The following is a 21,212-nucleotide window of genomic DNA, read 5'->3' as shown; positions in this document are numbered from 1 at the left end:
ATGGAAAATTCCAGCAGAGTTGCCCTGCTATTGACCACTTTTCTTCCCCTTTTAAAACAGCACAATACTAGCAACAAAATCTTCACCTCTCCCTGTGTCTCATTCTGGAAATAAAAACAAGTGCTCACTAGCCACTAGCTCTCAAAGAACAGACTTGGAGCAGGAGCATATGAGGAACAGGGCTTAGTTATTAGACAATCTGTTTATTGTATGGCTTTCAACAAAGGAAAAAAAGACAAAGCACCCAAGTAGAAAGAATAAAAATGTATTTTCCTTCAGGTTTTAGACTGACATAGCAAATACAAATTGTTCGGTGTGAGCACTTACGGCAATTTGGAAATTTAACAAACCCTAAGTGAATGAACAAACAGTACAAGACTGAATCCTGACAGCTGCTGCTTCTGCAGAGCTTGAGCTCCCAAGGCGGCTCCTGCCTCGGCTCTCACGGCAAACGCGTCCTCCCCCCGCTGGGGGCGGCCGAAGGAAGGGAAGGAGCTTTCCAGCATGCAGATCCCTTCTAAAGTCCCCAGAGTTCTTTGTCAGCCAGTCTCGGGTACACAGGACTGGAGCAGCTTTGAAGACAGACATTGTTTGCCCTGCCAGCGTATCTTCACAGTACACAGAGAGAAGGTATTCTGAACCTGGTCCTGTCTGCAGTCATTCTGTAACAGATATGGAAGCAACACACAACTGGAAAAACTCCAGATGAAAGGGGGGAAAAAGTCAAATCAGCAGTTTAAAACTCTTTTGCTATGTTACTTTCTTTTAATTTTAAATTATATGCATAGAGAACCTGATCTACCCCTAAAAGAACATGCAGCATGATTTGCATTAATAAGCCCAATCAGGCACTGGACTGGAAAAATTATTTTTCAAGTGGATTAAGTGACATCAAGGTTTATGAATGAACGAGCCTTACAAACCAGGACTCCCAAACACACATACAGAAGTGACACGTAACAGTGGTCTCAGCAGCTTTGCCAACAACAGTCCCGGGGAGCAGCTGCGCGGCCCCACACACCCCCGTGGCAGCTTCTCTCCTCTGAGCCACCGCGTATCCCAAGGTCTGTTTGGTCCAGGGTAAGGAGGTGCCTCCAGCGTCTCCACGCTGCCAAATCTTGCTCTAGAGTAGGATGCACTGAAAGCGTTAATACGATGGGCAAGTCTAGAAGAAGCCATCATAAGACTATAAAATGCTACAGCGATTTAAAGAAATCTTTACACTGGGCCTCTTCAAGTGTTGATTTCGAAAGTCACAAGCTATAGCGTGGTACAGATGTGGCCACCCTTTTCTCGGGAAAAAGTGAATGGTCAAAAATCAAGAGCCACAGTAGACTGCCAGTCGCTCACAGATACAGCAACTGCCTCAAGCAAGGCAGAAAAGTGCCAGTAGGGGATAAAAACACCAATTTGTGGCTCACTAAAATGTTAGAAGAGTTGCCTTCAACACGGTGACCTCTCTGCAGCCACAGAGCGCACCCATCTGTTTGCAGAAGTTTGTGTACTGAGTCAGTTCCAACTTTTGCTTATGTTGCTTGTCACCTTTTAGTCACAGGCACAGGCATTAAAGTAGAAAATGTCACCGATGTCAAAAACTATTCTGACTATCTGGGCACAGAAAAAGGAAAGGGACAGGGCATTTCAGAGGGAGAAGTTAAGGATACTAAAACCTAGGCTTAAATAGCTCTTTTCAAAAGATTTAAGCAGCTACAACTAAAGAAAAGTTATATGACTGGAAAGCAAAGAACACAGACACCTAGAAAAGGAGGATTTGGAGGTCTTTACACTACAAGGAAGTAACACCACCTTGTGCCATCTTTCACTTCTCACCCCATTGCTAGCTACTGGATCAACAACAGGAAACCGACTCCTGAGCCAGTGAGATAAGGAGGCATTTGGATCTTCATATTCCCCCCATGAAGAAAGGAAAGTTGAAAGTTAGATAAGGGAGCACACCTGAGCACAGGTGAGCTCACACCTGTGAAACACAGTGGTTAACAGCGAGGAGACTCAGAAAAAACAACCCTTCATATTCTAGTCAATTCGTCTTCGGGGAAGCCTAATCAAGGCAAAACACAGATGTTGCCCGCCAGCTGAGGAGAGTCCCCATTGAGTCACACAAGCAAACTCAGCAGAACAGGTCAGATTTATCTAAACTCTTGGAAGCCTTGAAGGAAGAACTTCACACTGGAAATCAACAAGAAAAACAAACAAACAAAGGATTTGGGAAGGGGCATCTGGGTGCATGTACGGTATGCTGTAAACCAGAGCGTAGTGCTGTTTTTGAAGCTTCTATGAGTTAAGCCAGGGGTGCCTGAGACACTCTGCTGCCGTAGCTCGTTTCTCTGGGACCAGCTCCAACATAGGTAATAAGAAGTCTGTGAATGCAGCTGCGTCCTCTGGGGACCACTCATATTTTTCCATCAAAACTTCAAAAAGGCCCCAGGGCTTCAGTTTGGTGATGTGCTTCAGATCACCTGAAAACCAAGACAGACAGGTTAAGTCAAGTCATAGGAGCAGAGAAGCTGAATAAAAAGGCTGAACAGCTAAACAAGACAGATTGAACTCAGAAACTGTTCTGAATAGTTTGGCACAGGGAATATGAAATGATACGGCATCCTGAAGGAAGAAAGTACACTAAACCCCCTTTCCTATCTGCTTTTGAAGACTGTTCTAGAAATGTCCTTCCTTGAAGGCTTCTTTTTCTTCACTCCTACTATTTTTGATCCAATATCAGCAAATATTGTTTAACTTCATTAAATCACTATTTATACCAGTTGACATGACAGATAAATGCTGTGCCATTGACTTTGGATACGTGCAATAGATGCAGCGCTGTTTGAGGAAGCAATACATTACTAACAAAAAAGGGTTTGTTTTATTTTAAAAAAAAAAAGTATTAAACTAGGTCAAAAACTTCTTGAGACTCAACGAATTTCTGAGGTAGGAAGGGTTTTACCATTAGCAACAGGGTAGGATGTATCCGGAGCAACGCGGCTCAGGATGCAAGGCACTATTTGGGCAACTGGCACACTAGAAACAGAACAAAGTTGTCTAGAGAAGACTTCAAAGGTGAGCCAACACCTCTACTTAGAGATCAGCTACTTAAAGTCAAATCAAGTCTTAAGAAATATCTACAGTACTGTTTTTCTACCTGGTGCATTTGATCTACACCGAGTTGTCACGTGCTAGGACGCAGAACACCTCTAGCAGTTAGACAAGAATGCCTTATATTTAGCTGCAGTTTTACTGAGAAAGCCTTTCGTAAGACAAAGGAAAGACTTGCAGAGGCATCTTTGCCAGCATCCCTTGTTAACTAGTACTTCCAACACAGCGCTCTTGTATATTTGGGGCAGGGGATAAGGGGATAAGTGACATTTGCTTTGCCTCCTTTTACCTTTTTTGGTGAAAAACTCCTTGGAATATTTTCCTGCCAAAATGAGCTTGCGAGGTATTTTCCCCAGAAGTTCTATGATCAATGCAATGTGATCTGCGTTTTTTTGAAAGAAAAGACAATGAGACACATCCACACGAGACATCTCTATGCCCCAGTTCCCTTCTCTGGGATAAAGAGACATTATCTCCCTTAAAAGTTGCTTTGAGATTCCCCTGGAATCAGATTACACTAAGCAAGGACAAAGTCAAGGGGGAAAAAAAGGTAAGGGCTATTTGGGGCATGAAGATTTTGAGATGCCAGATAGAGAATCCAGTGGTAAGAGGAATGGAAAACATCAGAATAAGAACATGGACTTGACTGCATGACTGTTTGCTGCAGTGGCTTGAGTACAGTTGTCCCCTAACACCACTGATTTGGGTAAGAAAAATGTATTTGCAAGGAGCCTTTGCATTGCTAACTAGTAAGAGAATGCTCATTCCGAGGAAGCATCCACTGTATTTCACATCACATTTTAAAAAGGAAAGACTTAGACAAACACACCTTCGTCCCGTGAGTAATCTTCCCCAGAATGAGGCTCGAACAGATAGTCTCCTGTTGCTAACTCAAAGGCCTAAACAAACAGAAACGGGCAAGTTAAATCACTCTGAACGCACTTCACACGCCGCTGGAGGCACTGCGGGTTGATTCTGCATAGCTGTGTTAGCCAGGAGCAAACAGGCTGGAGGAATAACCTGCAAAACTCTAGTGCACCACTACCATCGTACGATGTGCAATTACTTTGCAACATATTAATGACTGCGTTAAAAAACATCATGGGCATATCTATGATGAATTCTGGATCACAAGATAATGCAGTACACTTGCGTGAAATGTACAAAATTAAGGCATTTCACATGCTTTAGCCTCTCCTTCCACCTCAACACCATTTTGCAAAACATCATATGTAAACTCTAGATTTTTAACAAAGATTCTTCCATCTCTCAACTTCAGATATTAAAGACATTTTTCAAACAGTCTCTGAATATTTATCTGTAGAAACAAAGGCATGTTCTAAATGAGAAAATCTGCATTCATTTCAACCCACCACTCCTTAACTCCATGACACATTTGCCCTTTATTCACTTCTACTGAAAACAGTATCTCTGACATTCCATGTTCTTAGTTTTCTTTACACACTGCTGCAGTCTTTCCAAGAGAAAAAATGACTTCACTCGCTATTTCCTGAGCTTAAAAAATTAAACACAAGCTTTGATTTGTAGAAAACACCGAATGGAGACACCAAAGAGACACGCACAGTAACAGACTAGTTTGTCTGGCTTTTTAAATTGCCATATTCTACAATCGCCAGCTACTACAGGAGCAGCTTCAGCCTCATTTCAACGTTACTCAGATTATAAAATGATTCCAAACACAGAGGATGCAAACGATTAAAATGTGAATTTATACTGAAGACATCTGTGACACAATGCTGGATATAGCAGAAAGGGTTTTTTATATAAAAATATTTTGTCTTTAGAATTGCACAGTTGCCTAATTTTTCCACAAAGCATAATGACAAAGTACAATCACATTCCAAATCTGCCAGTGCCGTACAACAAAACTATCTTCCAGAAATAAAGCTGCATGTGGCAAGAAAACAGAACAGAAACAGCTTTGGTATGGAAGATGGTGTTCGGCAGTCTGGAAGCTGGCGGAACAGCTGTGAGGGGTTTCCGTCAGGCTTGGCAGTGACGCAGCCGCCCGGGTTTTCCAGAACGCTCCGCACAAACAGTTTAAAGCCCCCGAATGACCCCACTCACCATACACGCCGTGCTCCAGATGTCAGCAGGGGTGTTATACCCCGATCCGATCAACACCTCCAAGGACCGGTACTGCCGTGTCTGGATGTCTTCAGTGAAGTGCTTGTGCTAAACAAAAGGAACGTTTTACTGAACAGTTTAGAGATTCTTTTAAAAAGGAGAATCTGGAAGGCCAGAGCAGATCAAAGCTCATTCCCATTGCACCTGAATTTTGCATCCTCGTTAAATGTTTCCTTATATTCCTACAAGTGTTGTTTAAAAGCTCTACATGAAACACTCCTCAAGTAGAACAGGCCAGGAATTCAGAGGAAAGCAAGCCACAAAAACAGCGTAAGGAAAACTCCTCCAGAAGCTGCACCCTCTCCTGCCCCATCCTGACAGACGGGCGGCCCCGCAGCACACCGGCGGCACCGAGGGAAGAGGCTGCCCTGCCAGATGCTCAACTCTGAGTCTGAGACTCCCTCCGCACAACACCTCAAGTGTTTAGCCATTTAAAAAGCCAAGTAAAATAGACATTTCTTCTATTTCAAATGTCATTCTATTTAAAAGCAACACAGCATAATCATCAAAGAATAGAACTAATCAGAACGTCAGGAACTGGAAGGGACCTCAAAAGCTCATCCAGTCCAATCCACCTGGCGGAGCAGGAACACGTAACAGACACCAGGGAAGTTAAAATCCCCAGCACACGCAGGGCCTGTGGCTGCGAGGCTGCTCTCAGCTGTCTGCAGAGGCCTCCCCCTGATCTGGTGCCTGTGATAGACACCCACAATAGCATCACCCCTGCCAGCTGCCCCTTCACTGTCACCCATAGACTCAGCTCGCTCCTCATCCGCCCCTGGACAACACTCAACACGCTGTAGTTGCTCTCACGTAAAGAGCCGCTCCACCACCTCGCCTGGCCAGCCTGTCTTTCTTGACAAGGCCACCGCCATCCATGGCCACATTCCAGTCATGGTGCTGTCCCACCGTGTCTCCGTCATTGCCACCAGGTGATCATCTCCTGCCCTAACACAGGTTTCTAAACTATTTAACTATTTATGAGTCTCTTTGATGTGGTCTTGAATCCACTGAAATGGTTTGACAAGCTAATAAACTCCAGAACTTGCACATCAGAGCAATTGTTTGCAACCTTCTCTTTCTTCAGGGGAGCTACACACTCTGAGAAGTTTCACGTATGCAGATTTCTACACACTATGAGAGACACTGTTCACAGGCCTATTAAAAGTAATCTAATGACAAGGCAGGCACCTGGAACACAGACTGAAATCCCATGTTAAAGCATCATTTCTCTCCTTGTGTCCCTCCTCTATGCTCTTTCTCCCCAATGTACTTTCAAACTGTCACTACTTTCACAAGCAGGTCTAAGATAGAATCTGTTTCACAAATTCTTTCCCATCTTGGCACACAGTGAATGAATTAGCAGGTTTAAACAGTCAATGTGAAAAGTTTTTACACTTACCACCCAGCAAGCGTTTCCTAAGTCAGCTATCTTCACTTTGAGCTTATCTGCATTCTTGGGTTCAAGAGGATTAAGAAGGAAATTGCCAGCAGTTGCTTTTCCTAGAGACAACAAGTACAACAGCTGATTAAAGCTACGTGGACAGCGTCACCATCTGTCACCCAGATCCTACTGCCCTCTCCCAGTCCACGAAGGGTTTTGCTTAGGATCTGAACTTTTCCCACCCTGACCTTCCTCAGGATGCCTCTTATACCTTTGTTGTCTGATGGGCTATTATTCTCATTCTCGTCCTCTGAAGGTATCTCTGTCCGGATGCTTTCTTGCAAATGGTTAATCTCCTGCTCATTGAATGACTGCTCTTCATTGGACGTGGGTTGGCACACCATGGAATCTTCTGAAACTAAGGGCACGAAGGAGGCTGACACTGCTTCTTGAGGACTGTTCTCCGAGTCACCATTACGCTGACTGTAGTTACAACTGTGGAAGTTCTCCTTCTTCTGTGTGTGAAGGTTATCGCCACAGTTATTGGCATTATGAAGGTCATCCTCAAGTTGCAGAGACCCTTGACTGCAGGAGTTTGGGAAGCCTGTCATTTGTATCACTCCATTGCAATTTATCTCTGTTACACATTTCTCCACGCTGCCTTCCATTAGAACAGACTGCTCTTGTACGACTTCAGCTGGAAGAGCGGAAAAGGAGAAGATAGCACAGTATGCCTAAACAAAACAACAGCTGAAGTGTGTTCAGGGAGCCCTCAGAAATAAATAGTTTTCAAAATGTAACTGAACACAATAATTCATTAATTCCATTTGTAACCTCTTTAGATAGGTAGAAAGCAATGCAAACAGGTTAAATGACAACAGCCACCTCTAGTAAAGGTGCTCAATCATGCCATCACGAATGAAAAGACAACACTGTGCTACTTCAGCAATACCTTAGGTCCATACCTGTCTTTTTGCTGACATTTTCCTCTGTCGGACTAACTTTCATGAGCATTTCCAGAGGGCTCTGAGCTTCTTCCTCCTCTTCAGGCTGTGCCTGCCCAGGGCTGGCTTCCTTCTCCATTTCTTCTATCTCTTGCATTCGCTTCTCTAACAACTCGGCCTGCCGTTTCTGCTTCTTTTTCAACTTCTTTTTTTTGTTCTTTGACATTTTGTCAGCCTACACAGAAGCAAGCGGAGAAATTTGACTTGGCATTTCATATTTCAATAAAGCTAAAATGTGTCAAGTTTTAATTCATTTTAGAGCTGAGGAAGCAGTCTGTGATGTAAACTCCTTGAGACAGTTCTCCTAAATAAGAAGCAGATACTAAGGTTTCTGGAGCAGTTGTCCATGGCTCTGATCAGCGCACTTCTGTCCAGACCCAAGAAACCCACAGTATTCCCAAATGAGGGATCTCAGACTCACAGGCAACAATCACCTTCACAACAGACCCTGAGACCCCCAGAAGGACTACTCATTCTCTGATATATGAGCTACTGCTACTTCATCTCCAAGATAACATTGAGCTTGAAGCCTGTGTCTATGACAAACACAAATCAAGCTTTTCCTTCTGGTTTAACGTTGCTTTCCCTTAGCGCTGACTGCATTACGAAACAACGTAGTAGCTACTGGAAGCAGATGTACACTGACACACGAAAGCTGTTACACTTACTGGTTTTGGCTGCGGTGCAGTGCTCACTGAAAGAAAAATAAAAAAAATAATCAGTAAATTAATATGTTTATAGTCAAAACCAACAACTGTATTCTTATCTTAAGGTAAGCTTTTTCCTATGTGGTTTGGTAACAACATTTTAAAGATATCAGCAAACATTATTTCCAAGGCTTATTTCTCTACAAAAGTACAGCCAGAATTTAAAAGAAAAAAAAAAGAAAAACATTGAATGAGTAAACGCATAACTAAGTTCCAGATAGCAGATTTGCTTGACTGATATCAGACAAGCTTCCTGTCACGCAGAACCATTTACTGCATGCGTTGCGCACCTTACTGAAAAGAAAATGCAAACCGAAACATTAAAATACCGAAAATACCGAAAACACCGCAGGGAGCTTCCCTGAGCTATGACGGGCCCAGCGAAACGCTGGCGCTGTGAAGTTACGACTGCCAGAGCATTCCAGCACACACTGCAGCAGCTCCTGAAAACCACACGCTGGTACAGGTGGATATTCTGAGGAGGAACGTGAGGAAATAGGAACAAGAGAAAACGTCCCCTCAGATCTTTAGGACCGTAAGCACGTCAAGGAAGCTGGTTCTGTCACAAGTTTTTCTGACTTTTGCACACTGATAACAGGTAAATCATACTGAGACATTCATGAAACGCATTTCCACAATGACAAACTTTTGAAGAAAACACAAGTACCTCATCACACTTTCACTCCCGCGCTGTTGTGAGTGCATTAGCGTTTAATTTATGCAGGGTGCGCAATACAATACTGACTGCCCTACCGCTTTAGCAGTGCCAGATGAGTGTGTTAAAAGCAAGCGCCAGCATGCATGTATCCTCCCTCCACTTTTCCTATACGAACAGCTGCCTTCCTGATCATTTATAATTTGTTACTAACTTAATAATTTACGGTTGGCTTTTCAGAGGTTACGTGCATTATTGTTCCACTGTTCTCAATGAGGAAGCTTTCCCCAGTGAGATAAGTTAGGATTTGGGGATCTGGGGGGATATAGCACCGATTTTCAGGAATAAAGCACCTGCAGAGCCCGATGGGGGGGGAGCCCCAGATCTCTGCCACTCTGTTGCTTCTGCAGCCAGCCTGCGGATATACTGGTCATTAACGCACAGAAGAATGTTCTCAGGCTTAATATCTGTATGAATGATTCGACATTTTGTGTGCAAGTAATCCAGACCCTGAAGAACCTGGAGACAGAAGGAAATAAACCATTAGAAAAAGCAAAGAATGAGCAAACAGAGCAAAATGAAAATGCAAAATGGCCTAAGATGACCAACAAACCTGAAGGACTTCTGTGTTTGATAACAGTCCAGATCAGAGCTAATGTGATCAGCATGTGAGTAGTAATCACTACTCAGTTGCAGAAAATAGAGATTTGTATACATTTTAGCTATGAATTAGAAATAGTCTCTTCGCCCTCATAACTTATAGTTGAAAATCTAATCTTAATACCCTACAATAAACCCACGCTTTCCTCCTCCCCTCTGCTCACATGTAGAAAGATGGTTCTCCTTAGGCAACCATCCAGTAGGAAGAACAGGTTTCTCTTGCTCTTCCCATCATTAAGCACTGTATTTACTGTGACATAGCTTAAAAAAACCATACTTGCACTTACAAGGAATAACCAGGGCAAGAGAAGGTTAAAAGCAAAGCCATCCTCCTATTATGGTTTAAGTGTCATAAAATACAACATCTGTAGCAGAAGGCTTTTGCAGTAGAAAAAGGAAACACTATCCCAAGAATGATTCTGTGGCATGAGAGAGACACCACTGATTTTTAACTTTTGTTTTCCTGAATCTGAGAGACATCAGTGAAGGTTCTCACTGGGCTGAGGGAACAGTGCAGTCAGAACTGGAATCTACCTGTTTGATGATCTTTTTCACACAAGGAAGTGGAAGCCCCTGATAATTTGACTTGATGATCCACTTCAGGAGATGATGTCCCAGAACTTCAAACACCATACAGATATCTGGAAACCAGTCAAGGAAAAGGATGGACATCCTGACCGAAGCTCAGTCGGCAGTTTGGAGGGAGATGACTGCAGCAGGTTCCTCAGGCACGCACAGGGACGTGCAGGCATCGCTCACCAGCCCCAACTTGACAGCTGCCCAGCAAACTCCCCTCTTTATGTAATTCTTTGCCTTTATTCCACAAAAGGATACGAGAACCATTAACTCCTGAAATCTTGAAGTCATCTAATAACTGAACAACTCTCTCTTTACTTGGATCATTTGGATCACTGTTGCGGACCTGCAGAGAAAAAGAGGATTAATTTTGTGTTCCTAGAGGTAATTACCAGGCAAGAATATATTTTTAAGTCAGACCTATCGCACTGCTCTTAGGTTCCTATCCAAATTCTTTGCAGCTAGATGGCCCAGAAACATCAAGCATGTAACTAGCGTGAACTCAAAAATGAATTAAAAAAAAAAAAGCTGAACCCCACTCTCAGGTACTCACTGATTTCAGCAACTTGATCTCATCCAGTGCCGTTTCAGTGTAGTGCTCTGCACTCTTCACCACCTTCATTGCCACAAATCTCCTCCCTCTACAGACACAGTAAGTACATTGGAGACTTAACACTCACACAAAGAACTTATTCTCCAGGATTATCCTAATTCTTGTGTATAAGGCAGCTACTTATTTAAGGCATCAAGGAAAAATAAGGTTTAAGCACTCAAGAAGACTGTCTTTGGGTCTCTTTTTGTAAAACATCCATGTTAGTAAATTTCTCATAAAATGAAAGAACAGGTCAGAGACTGCTGAACACAAGGGCACACTTTCCACATGTGGTTTGCCCTGTTAATTCCCTCCCGCACACTTGCATGTACAATATCAAAAGAAACTTGTGTCAGGATGAGGACAGCTATGTTTTGTGTTTTAATTAAAAAATAACAAGATTCTGTCTGATCACTTTTGTGCAAAGCTGTACATTCCCACCAGAAACACCAGCTAGAACAGAAAGACTTACTGGGTATCCCAAGCTAGCCACACAGTGGAGAAGTGGCCCCATCCAAGCTTCCGAATCACATGGTACCGTCCATTAAAGAGATCGCCTATTTTCACAAGGTGATAACCACCTAAAAAAGCAGGCAAGAGGTTTATACAAGTCCCGAGGAGCAGGTATACGGAACAAGCATCACAACTCAAAGCAGACTCATTTGATGTGTTTTTGATTTTTAATCATATAAACAAATGCAAACGTTTCTCTAATTGGATCTTGCTAGAACAAATATGCAAAGAGCTGTGAACAGCACTCTAGTTGACTGAAAAGTTTTAATGTACTTGAACTAGAGTGACTGACTTTTCCTCCTTTTCAATGTAGGTCATCACTGCAGCATTTTGCCAGAATCTGGAATTACACCCTAGATTCCAGGCACTCACTTTTCAGTTGTGGTCAGCAAATACCGTCCCTGAAATGCACGCTTTGCCAGGAAGGTTCATCTCTCTCAATTGACTGGTTCACAAACAAGACACAGAATTGCTATTCATTACTTGATTAGCTCAAGCACCAGAAGTCCCTTCACTTGAGGATTCAGTTACAATGGGGATAACTGCACCGATTCAAGAAACTCCCTTGGTTTCCGATCTACTATAGAAAATGAAAAATCAAGGGGCCTTCCTGATTCCATTGAAAATACCACACTGTAAACGGGGAAGTCCTCACCTTTACAGTAATCATTTGGATCCTCTTGTTCATCGTCATCTGATCCCAGGATTTCTTCCTCTTGCTCTGGAAGATCATTCTCCGAATGAGCAGCAGGCCCCCGTTGCTGAGTGTCGGGTCTGAAAGAGAACACACTGCATGTCTCATGCATTTTACTCTTCAGATCAGGAGCTTTCCTTTCACATGAGGGGTTGCGGACAATGGAGGAGATGCAATATTCACCCTTCAGAAAAACTATTTTCACATTTAAATACTTTTATTCCTAAGCTAGTATAAAAGTAGATAAAACCAATTTTTCATATACTAGTGAGAAATACAGCTTAATACTCTAAATTCACTTTTAGAGTGGAAAAAAGAAACCACCAGACAAAATCAGTTAAAAGCTTGGTGATCCCGCCAACACATGAGTCTTTTTGAACTCCTACTCAGACTTCATTCAGTGAGGATTTCTCTAAAGCACATTTATATTTTAAGATGTTACCTCATATAAAAGCTGAAGATTTAAATGTCGCTGAATGTTATTTTAAAGACTAACATCAATTAATTCTTACAGCCACTAGTTATGCTGGTGGATATGCTAATGCATGTGGGCTTTCGCACGCAGTTTTCATAGCTTGTAACTGAGCTGGAGTCATGTGCATCACATCACAGTTATAATAACTGCTCTTAATTCACGGGACAAATTTAAGTAGTTATACAGTAGAACGATTCTTCAGCATTTACCTACTACACATGCACTTCGCTGACACTTCATACATCAAATACATTACTACACATTAAAACTACAGCCATCCTAAATATCTGTGGAGGATAAAAAGAAAGCAATCCCCCGTTCCAATCTGATCACGACCATGTGGTCACCTCCTGTGATTCTGTGAAACTTGTAGCCATTTACAATCTGGAATTCTAGTTCATTAAAGCAACAAAGCTACAAAGGTCATCTCAGGCACAATCAAACCACTACACATTTATTTCAGGCGGTTGCCAGAGCTAGTGAGTTCTGCTGATTTTGATTCAGGAACAGACAAGCAGCACATATTACTGCTCCTGAACCATAAAGCAAGACGGTCAGACAGTCCATTCCTTTGCTGTCAGGCTAATGAGACATTTATTAACAACCTCGTAGCTTGATCCAGCCCCAAGATATCTAGTATTGAGACATTTTTCCCCTCTGAGCCACAGAAGTACAAGTCGGGGGAGGAAGTCTTGGAGGTCAAAAAGCTACTTTAAAACTGCTGCATTCCTTTGAGGACAACTGAGCTCCAAACAGTCATAGCCCATCCCCGAACCCGAGCAGGCAGCAAAGGCAAGAAAGGGACATGGGCAGAACGGCTGAAGGGGAGACTGGATGTTCACGTACAACAAATCCTACAGACAGGGTAACGAGAACCAGAATGCAGATTCGGATAGAAAGGAGAATTTAAGCCCAGCAGCCACATCCATAGCATAAACAGTAAAGAGTAATTCTCCCCAATGCTGTTCCAAGATTTTCACTTTCGTAACTGTGCAAGATGTAGGGGATTAGAATGGATTCAAAAGCAAATTAAGATTAAGAACCACTGATGCAGACAGAAACATTATGCCATTCTGCAGTCCCAGTGCTTCTCAGTAACAGCAATTTAATGCATCAAAGAAGTTACTGGAAGTACTGAAGCCCATTCTCGGGGAAGCGTTCTGCCCCCTGCGAGGGGCTGACGCGTCGCGCTGCTGACACCCCCTGGCGCAGCGGAGCCCGTCCTGGGGATCGGCCGCGCTTCACTCTTGTGTTATAGTCTATTACAGCAACTAATGCGACACAGGGCTGTATTCAGGTCATACACATTGCTACAGTGCTATTTCCTTTATGAAATCGTGTCCAAAAGCCATCTCATTCCTCTGCCTTTCTGCCAAAATTCATTAGATGTTATTACATCCCACCACCTTCTTCACCCAAAGCGACCATGTCAACTGCAAACACAGACTGAGACTTAATCAGTGCAGATATGTATTAATACCACAGAAAACCTGATAAACAAAACTACAGCCCTGATCCATCTGCTTTGCTCATGCAGGCAGTGCTCTAAAAGGCACAAAAGGCTGCTAAAGACAGCAGAAAAATCCATACTAGGTATTAAAGGTGACAGCTGAAACAGCTGTCAGCAATATTGCAAAATGCAGCTAAAATATATGAACAGTCTAAAAAATGGTTAACAGTTTACACATTAAGAAATCAAGTGTTCTAGAGTACTTTCATAGCCACCTCTGTTATACTTAAGAACACCTCAGTCACCTTTTACTTTTGTTCTCTTAACGTGCTAATTAATCATCAGAATTAACTGGATTTGTAGGGTCTCTCTACAACTATACAGCAGTTTCCTACTTAAGGAAAACAACGTGGAACAGCAATGCTAAGGCAAAAGAGTACATCTTTTACAGAATGTGAATCCTTATCTAGAGACCCTCCATGAAGGTGTTAATCCCCCAGGAATGCATGAAGAACTGCATACTCATGAGCCAAAAATGGAAAAAACAAAAAAGGGTAACCTACCTGCATGAAGCACGGCCTCCCATTGATAAAGATATTCCCAAAGACAGCCCAATAGTTTTCGAAAGAGCCATTAAAAATCAGACGCCACAGCGTTCAGGAAGCCGGGGGGACATCGGTGGAGGGTCTGGTTCGTCTGGAGCGCAGCAAAGCTTTGTGCAAGAGTGAGGGAGAGGAGGGATTTGCCTTCACCACCCAGCTGCAGATTCACAGCTCTGCATTGCAGGTAAAGGGCCTTGCAGCAAGGCTGGGGGCTGCTCTCAGCTCATCTTCCTGCAAATTCAGTCATGTCAGGGGTTGAGCATAACTAGATTCGTCACCTTCTCTTGATGTTTACCTGTCTCAACCCTCCCCTCTAATGAAATTAGAAATTCAGTCAGATATTTTGTTTCATCTTCCTGAACAAGGCAGTTTTATTTGCCTATTCAATAGTCCGCTGGATTCAAAGCTCAGAGGAAGACAAGGATCGTGGTAATCGCTGACAGTCCGACCCTTTTGATACAGAAATGCCATCACAATCACACAGAAGAGAAAGGGCGTTCAAAGTAAAAATGAATTTTCTGAAGCAATTCCAAACCTCCCCATCCAGAATTACAAGAAAAACTTATCCTTTATGCTGAAAAGTAGCAGGAGTTAAACCTTCTTTAAAAAGGCGAACTGATTATTTTTCACAGCGGCAGGCACTAAACACCATCCTCCCACCACGTACAAGAATGACCAGCCACTTCCTGCGCCTGTTTATCCTGCAGGTTTATGGGAGTGAAGTGATAGAGGAAACAAGTCAGCAATAATGTGACAGAGCAAATAACAACTTAAGAGATTTTTCTGCACTACAGGGGACTGTTGATTAGTGCAAGACACTGAAGCTGGCTCTGCAGTTTTAAACCAAGAGGCTTAAAGAAGTGGATTAATATGATTGGATATCTAAAACATTTTCACCTTAAATCTCACTGAAGTCTGAACATCCTTTCAACAGTTTAGCATTACCAAACCTCTTCACATTAGGATAAGTACTAACAACATGCAAAATTTTCCGCCGTAGAGAAAATTCCGCTCCACATTCATTGAACGTACTGCCCGACAACCCCGCTCGCCTCCGCAGCGCGCGGCAGGGGCAGGACAGTTACCTGCAGGAACCAAGATTTCAGTCACTCACTTGTTCCCTACAAAAGGCATTGAAAGAATTTTGAAAAAACACTTTTCCATTCTCTTGCCAGCTCCCCACAGAATCACTTCTCTGCTGCACACACTAAAAATAAGGAAAAGAACAATTAAGCTGCCTCAGTCCCACAGCACATACTCTTACAGGTTTGCACTGGAGTAGGTCCAGCAGCATCAGAATGAGAAGATGGGAGACCACAGGCACACAGATTAGGACAATAAAGCACAATAAAAAAAGCCATGTTTTTGGTGCTATGGAGTGGCACCAGCACAGGCTCCTTCACTGCTCTCCATAAATTACTGTTCAAGCCATCACAAGCACCACGTCTCCACGTGCAACTTCATCATCAAAATTCAGAACTTTTCTCCACCCCGATAACGTACATAACAGAACACTTGAAGAGAGGCATCCGACTCTCCTGTTTAAGAGTGACTCCTCCAAAACTTTTTTTGTACAGGAAATCAGTATCTTTCCTGGTCCCCAAAACAGCAGAAACACTGTCCGTGCTATCTATCTACCTGCTTTGAACAGACAGAAAAGCAGACCCCTTCAACCCTCAAACAAGGAAGGCAGCACATCTCCAATCCAAATTGCTTTTCACACCTATCACCCTTACGTAGGAGCCAACAAAAAAGATGCTCTCCTTGCTCCTCCTCTTCACCTCGGTTTGCCATCCCGTGCTATTTGCAGAGATGACAGTGCTATTTGCAGAGATGACACCCGTCTGCAAGAATGTGGAAACAATTGCTTTCCTAAATGATTAAGCCACCTGCAGCACAATCTCTAGAAACACTATCATTCCTTATTTGTGAGCTCAAATTACACACATCCCCAAACAGAATTCAATTCACTGAAGACTAATGACAAATCCAGCTCATACTGCAGCAGATGCAGATAACAGTACCACAACACGCCCCAGGACTCTCAAAGGAAGCACTGCTTTCCCTTTAACCACCCAGTGCTTTCCAGGGCTGCACATCCACCGCAGCGACCCCTCACTTCAAGCGCTGTTACGGAATCCTTGCTTTCACTTGGAAAAAGAGGAAAAAAAACCTCCACGTGACATGGCGAAAAGTGAGGATTTGAAATCTCTCCTGTTTTCACATCCGTGCATCAAAACAATGTCTCTTGAAAGGAAGTACACATCTATCACTATTCCTCAGTGCATTTGTTATTCCAAGTTCATGTTGAGGCACATCTACTCAGAATGAGTGCTTCTGGTGCCAGCCTCCAACATGCTTCACGCAGGGCTGCTGGCAAACCCAGTGTCCTGTAAGTACAGTAACTGTTTAGACTCAAACTTTCAGTACAAATTCAGGTCTGAAATGATAAAACTACTTTCCTGCTTGTATGCACTTTACCTATCTGCTCAAGATTGAGGGGATTCAGGGCAATTATAAATCATACCTTGTAGGGGACTTAGGAATCTATTATCCACGTTACTTTGTAACTATACGCAGTTCTTTCACTCTCCCATCCCTATTTTTATTAATGTTTTGTGAAATAAAGGCGCTCAAGATGCACCAAGACATACCTTTGGTTTGGTAGATCAGTGGGTGTTCAGTGTGAAGTAACAATGAATTCACAGGAGAACAGTACTAATGTATTAATAAAAGTAACAGAGGCAGTCAAGTTTCTTGCTCTCCATATCCACTCCACCACACAACCGCTCCACAAGCTGCCAGTAGAACTGTCAGGCTGATAGGGACGCTTAAAGCAGGTGCAGTCCATTCTGAATCGCCTTAAAACCCCTCAGAACACTATTTGCATTTTTATACTTACCCATAAGAAGATAATTCCTAATACTTACCAACTTTAACCTTTTGCAATCAGTTGTTTAATACTTTTTACTGCCCTTTGTCTGCACAACGTGTGATATAGCCAACTACTACAGAACATTAGATGCTAAAAAGACATTCCATGTGGTTTCAAGTTCAGATTTTACAGAAGTCATCTTGCAACAACCCAGTTAACCTTATTCTAGAAGACTTAACTAGAGGAGCTTTGCATTTAAATAGTATAAATGTTATGGAACTGCACTTAGAGGCTGACAGTGGGTTCTTTTTGTTGTACTAAGTAAAGCATAAAGCACATGCAAGTTTCTTCAAATTTAGAGGTAGGATCTAATAAACCTATGGTACTAGAAAACAGTTAAATTGTGTAGTTTAAGGAGACAAGCACAGCATTTTACAATTAGTACAGTTCGCCACTCAAATCAGCAGCTACCCAGGCGTGCAGCTAACCTGCTCTGGCTACACCGTTAAAACTGCTAAAAAAACCGCAAAACACGCCAGCACCGAAAGGTGGTGTCCAGCAACCTCAGGATCTGCGCAGACCAGCCTTTCCAACTGCCACTGTGGGCTCTATTGGCAGAGTCAATATTGTTTGTCAGCAGCTAGACAAGGAAAAAAGAAAGTAGCAGGTATAGAACTGAACAATGGATTACTGTTCCAGAGATCAGCACAAAGATGATACCACAGAAAGAGGAAAACGTCCTAATGCTATATTCAAGAGGTACCAGGAAAATCTACAAACCAGCATGGAACGTAACACACATCTCCCAAAGAGTTTAGTTAATGCGCTTCACCCCTCAGAAATCCCACATCAAAACAAGTGAATCTTCACTAGAAGCGATAATTAACCAGGGGAAAAAAAAAAAGTAAAAACCTTGTGATTTTTGTGAGGAAGTGACTCAGAAAGCGCTACTCTAGGCCTAAAGAAAAACCCCTCCGACTCCCACTCCCAAAGCCTTACTCACTAAATACCTTTGGTTACCTGCACCAGCAAGTACAAAATCTCCTGAGGTACCAGAGATTCTACACAAATAAGCAGCATTTTACTGAGCACACAGAATCAGCCCTAGGATTTACATCACGTTTCACTAGAAAGGAATCCACGAGCAGCACTGACTGCAATCTGTTGGAAGCCATTGTTTAGTATTTACTCAAGATCTTTTCATTTTTGTATTTGCATCCCAAAGTTCACCGCATATAAAGGCTTGTGAAACTCCTGCGGTAGGAAAGAAACCACACAAGAGCATCAAAGTTCGGGAAAGAGGCAAACACCACATCGCAGGGCTCGTATGGGAGCTGGGCAGTCAAGAGCAGCCGGTTCCGAAGGCTCTGGAGGGGGCGGCAGCCGACTCCGGCACGGCCCGCGGCCGGGGAAGGGGCTGCAGGGGCGGAGCGCGGCTGCGGCCCCGGGCCGGGCAGCCGCGGGGAACCTCGCACGCACCGAGGCCGCTGCGCTCCCCGCCCACAGCCTGGCGGGTGACAACGAGGAGCCGGGAAGCCCCGCGGAAACCCGGCCTGGCGGAGCGCGGGGCTGCGCGGCACCACCAGCCGCCCCGGGCCCGCGGCCGCGGAACGCGCCTGCGATTCACCGCGCGCTAAAACCCGCCCGCCCGCGGGGCCCGCCCGCTTCCCCGCCCCGGCAGCACCCGGCGCCGGCCGGCGCTCCGCAGCCCCTTCCCGCGGGGAGGGCCCCCTGGAACAAAGAGGCGGCGGGAGGCAGCGCCGGGAGCTGCCGACTGAGGGGAGCCGGGGCCCGCACTTACTTCCTCTGGGCCTTGTCCTTCTTGGCCTTGGTCCGCTTCTTTCGGGCCTGCAGCGCCAGCACTTGGGGAGAGAAGGGGAGAGAGGCGTGAGGGCAGCGGGCCCGGCGGAGCGCGACCGGGGCGGAGCGCGACCGGGCCGGGCAGCCGCGCGCGCTCACCTTTCCGCTCCATGGCCGCCAGAGCCGGCAGCCCTCGGTGCCGCACGCGCCTGCGCGCTGCGCCCGCCCCCTGCGCCACGCCGGGCCGCGCCGGCAGGCGCGCGCACAGCTCCGGCCCCTTCCTGCGCCACCGCGCGGCGCCGGGCTCGCTCGCGGGGGGGCCGCTCGAGCTCGAGCTCTTGCTGAGGGGGAAAGCCACGCCCTCTCCGTCCCGGTGACGCCCCCGCCCGCGCTCCGCGGGGCGGAGCTCCGGGGGCGCCGGCGCCGCGGGCAGGCGCATGGCGGGCGGTGCGCATGCGCAGGGCGCTCCGGCCGGCTGGAGGCGGGCGCCGCGCGTGTGACGAGGGCTCCGCGGCTGTGACGTCATCGCCGCGCGTGACGGCGTTCGAAAAGCGACCGGGCAGTCCCTCGGCTGCGGTGACGTCACGGCGGGCGCGCGCTCCCGAGGGATCGCACGTCACGAGTCACGGGGCCCGAAGAGCTGCCGGTCGCCCCGCGGGGAGCGGGCGGAGCGGAGCCGCTCGGGGTCACCGCGGGTCCCTGCCCTGAGGAGACGTCAAACCCTCGGCCTTCGGCGAGGTGGAGTGCCCGCCACGCATTCTAAACTTATTTATTCAATAATGGCCATCAAAAAACGTAAACTTTTCAGCCGCTGGGCCATTCAGGCGTTTCGCTGTAGGCACTGAAGAAATACATCCGGCTTAAGGTAGTGAGATCCCTCATAACTCCGCAAGTCTAGTCCTGTCTGCGGTTTTGCTTATGCAGTCTTTCTCACAGAACGCGCTCGCAGCCCTGTGAGGAGCGCAGGAGATTCCTGTCAGGTTCCCGTCGGAGACTCGTGCCCGCGCTGCGCGGACGCGGCACAGGGCGGCGGCCGCTCCGCCGCGGGCTTCCGGGACACCTGTAGAGCGCGCCGGGCGCTTCGGCGTTGGGCTGTAAGTCAACTGCTGCGACCGCCGCTGCGTTCCGCCCGGCTGCTGCTGCTGTGTTCCGCCCCGCTGCTCTGCTGCTGCGTTCCGCCCGGCCGCTCTGCTGCTGCGTTCCGCCCGGCCGCTCTGCTGCTGCGTTCCGCCCCGCTGCTGCTGTTCCGCCCGGCCGCCGGGTGTCTTCACGTGGGGACATCTCAGCGCGTGGCTGGATTTGGAAGGCCACAGAGCAGCGCAAGTGTGCAGCCAGGTATCCATTCCCTCAAACAGCAGCTGCCACCACCGTCTGAATGAGGAGCCTCGTGCAAAAGTCTCCTACAGAAAGAAGATATTACTGAGCGTCTTTACTCCTGCCAAGTTTCTTCTATGACTTTTCTAATTTGGGATAGGAAAGCCCAGTGTGGGGCAGCACCCTCAACGGGTTTCTGAGCCAGGCCCAAGCCATGATACACTCATCTTTCCACAACCAGCCTGGCACTCATTTGTAAAGCAGAATAAATGCCCTCGAACTATGGCCCTACATAACTGGTTTAGCTGGTCCTTCCTCATGGCTTCCTGCGCAGTGTGACGCACCGCAGTGCGTTGCCCCAAGAACTGCATCTGCCACGTTCTGCCAGACTCCTGAGGTTCCTCCGCTGCTTTCTAACTTCTGCAGCCATTTATGCACCAGAGTAAGATGTTAATAAAACGACAACAGGATTGGGGGTGGTTATAGACACTTTGCACTGCCTGCAATGATAAATGTGCATGTTTGGGGATCTGTAGCCTCTGATTCAATGTGGCGTGTTTCTGCAGCATAACCTGCTACGAAAACGTCATGGCATCACACTGCCTGGGAAGGACATTGAAAAGGTGCTGTGTGCACAGAAAAACTGTAGCTGCAA

At 45.6% G+C, this 21,212-nt stretch overlaps 1 protein-coding gene across 6 annotated transcripts; it reads right to left on the bottom strand.

The window, feature by feature from the left end:
- Positions 1–249: 249 nt before the first annotated feature.
- SRPK1 (SRSF protein kinase 1) lies at positions 250–19,534 on the bottom strand. 6 transcript variants are annotated; one of them, XR_013923243.1, is made up of 17 exons: positions 19,245–19,265; positions 14,530–14,678; positions 12,003–12,136; positions 11,307–11,415; positions 10,796–10,883; positions 10,501–10,588; positions 10,201–10,307; positions 9,360–9,525; positions 8,313–8,338; positions 7,606–7,819; positions 6,912–7,337; positions 6,659–6,759; positions 5,197–5,304; positions 3,938–4,007; positions 3,398–3,490; positions 920–2,477; positions 250–662 (listed from the first exon to the last, which is right to left on the bottom strand). XR_013923243.1 is itself a non-coding variant. In XM_080358555.1 (16 exons), exons 1-16 carry the CDS (start codon positions 19,413–19,415, stop codon positions 2,293–2,295), a joined length of 1,974 nt encoding a protein of 657 aa, XP_080214681.1. In that variant the 5' UTR covers positions 19,416–19,534; the 3' UTR covers positions 250–2,292. The 6 variants fall into 6 exon arrangements, 3 of the variants coding, with proteins under 3 accessions (XP_080214681.1, XP_080214680.1, XP_080214682.1); XR_013923244.1 differs by having other exon boundaries at positions 946–2,477; XR_013923245.1 differs by having other exon boundaries at positions 250–1,123; positions 1,979–2,477.
- Between the last annotated feature and the right edge of the window lie 1,678 nt (positions 19,535–21,212).

The sequence above is a fragment of the Nesoenas mayeri genome (genome assembly GCF_963082525.1).
Source record: "Nesoenas mayeri genome assembly, chromosome: 23".
NCBI lineage: Eukaryota > Metazoa > Chordata > Aves > Columbiformes > Columbidae > Nesoenas > Nesoenas mayeri.
Note: the sequence above shows the minus strand (reverse complement) of the source record. Positions and strands in the feature narration are given on the sequence as shown.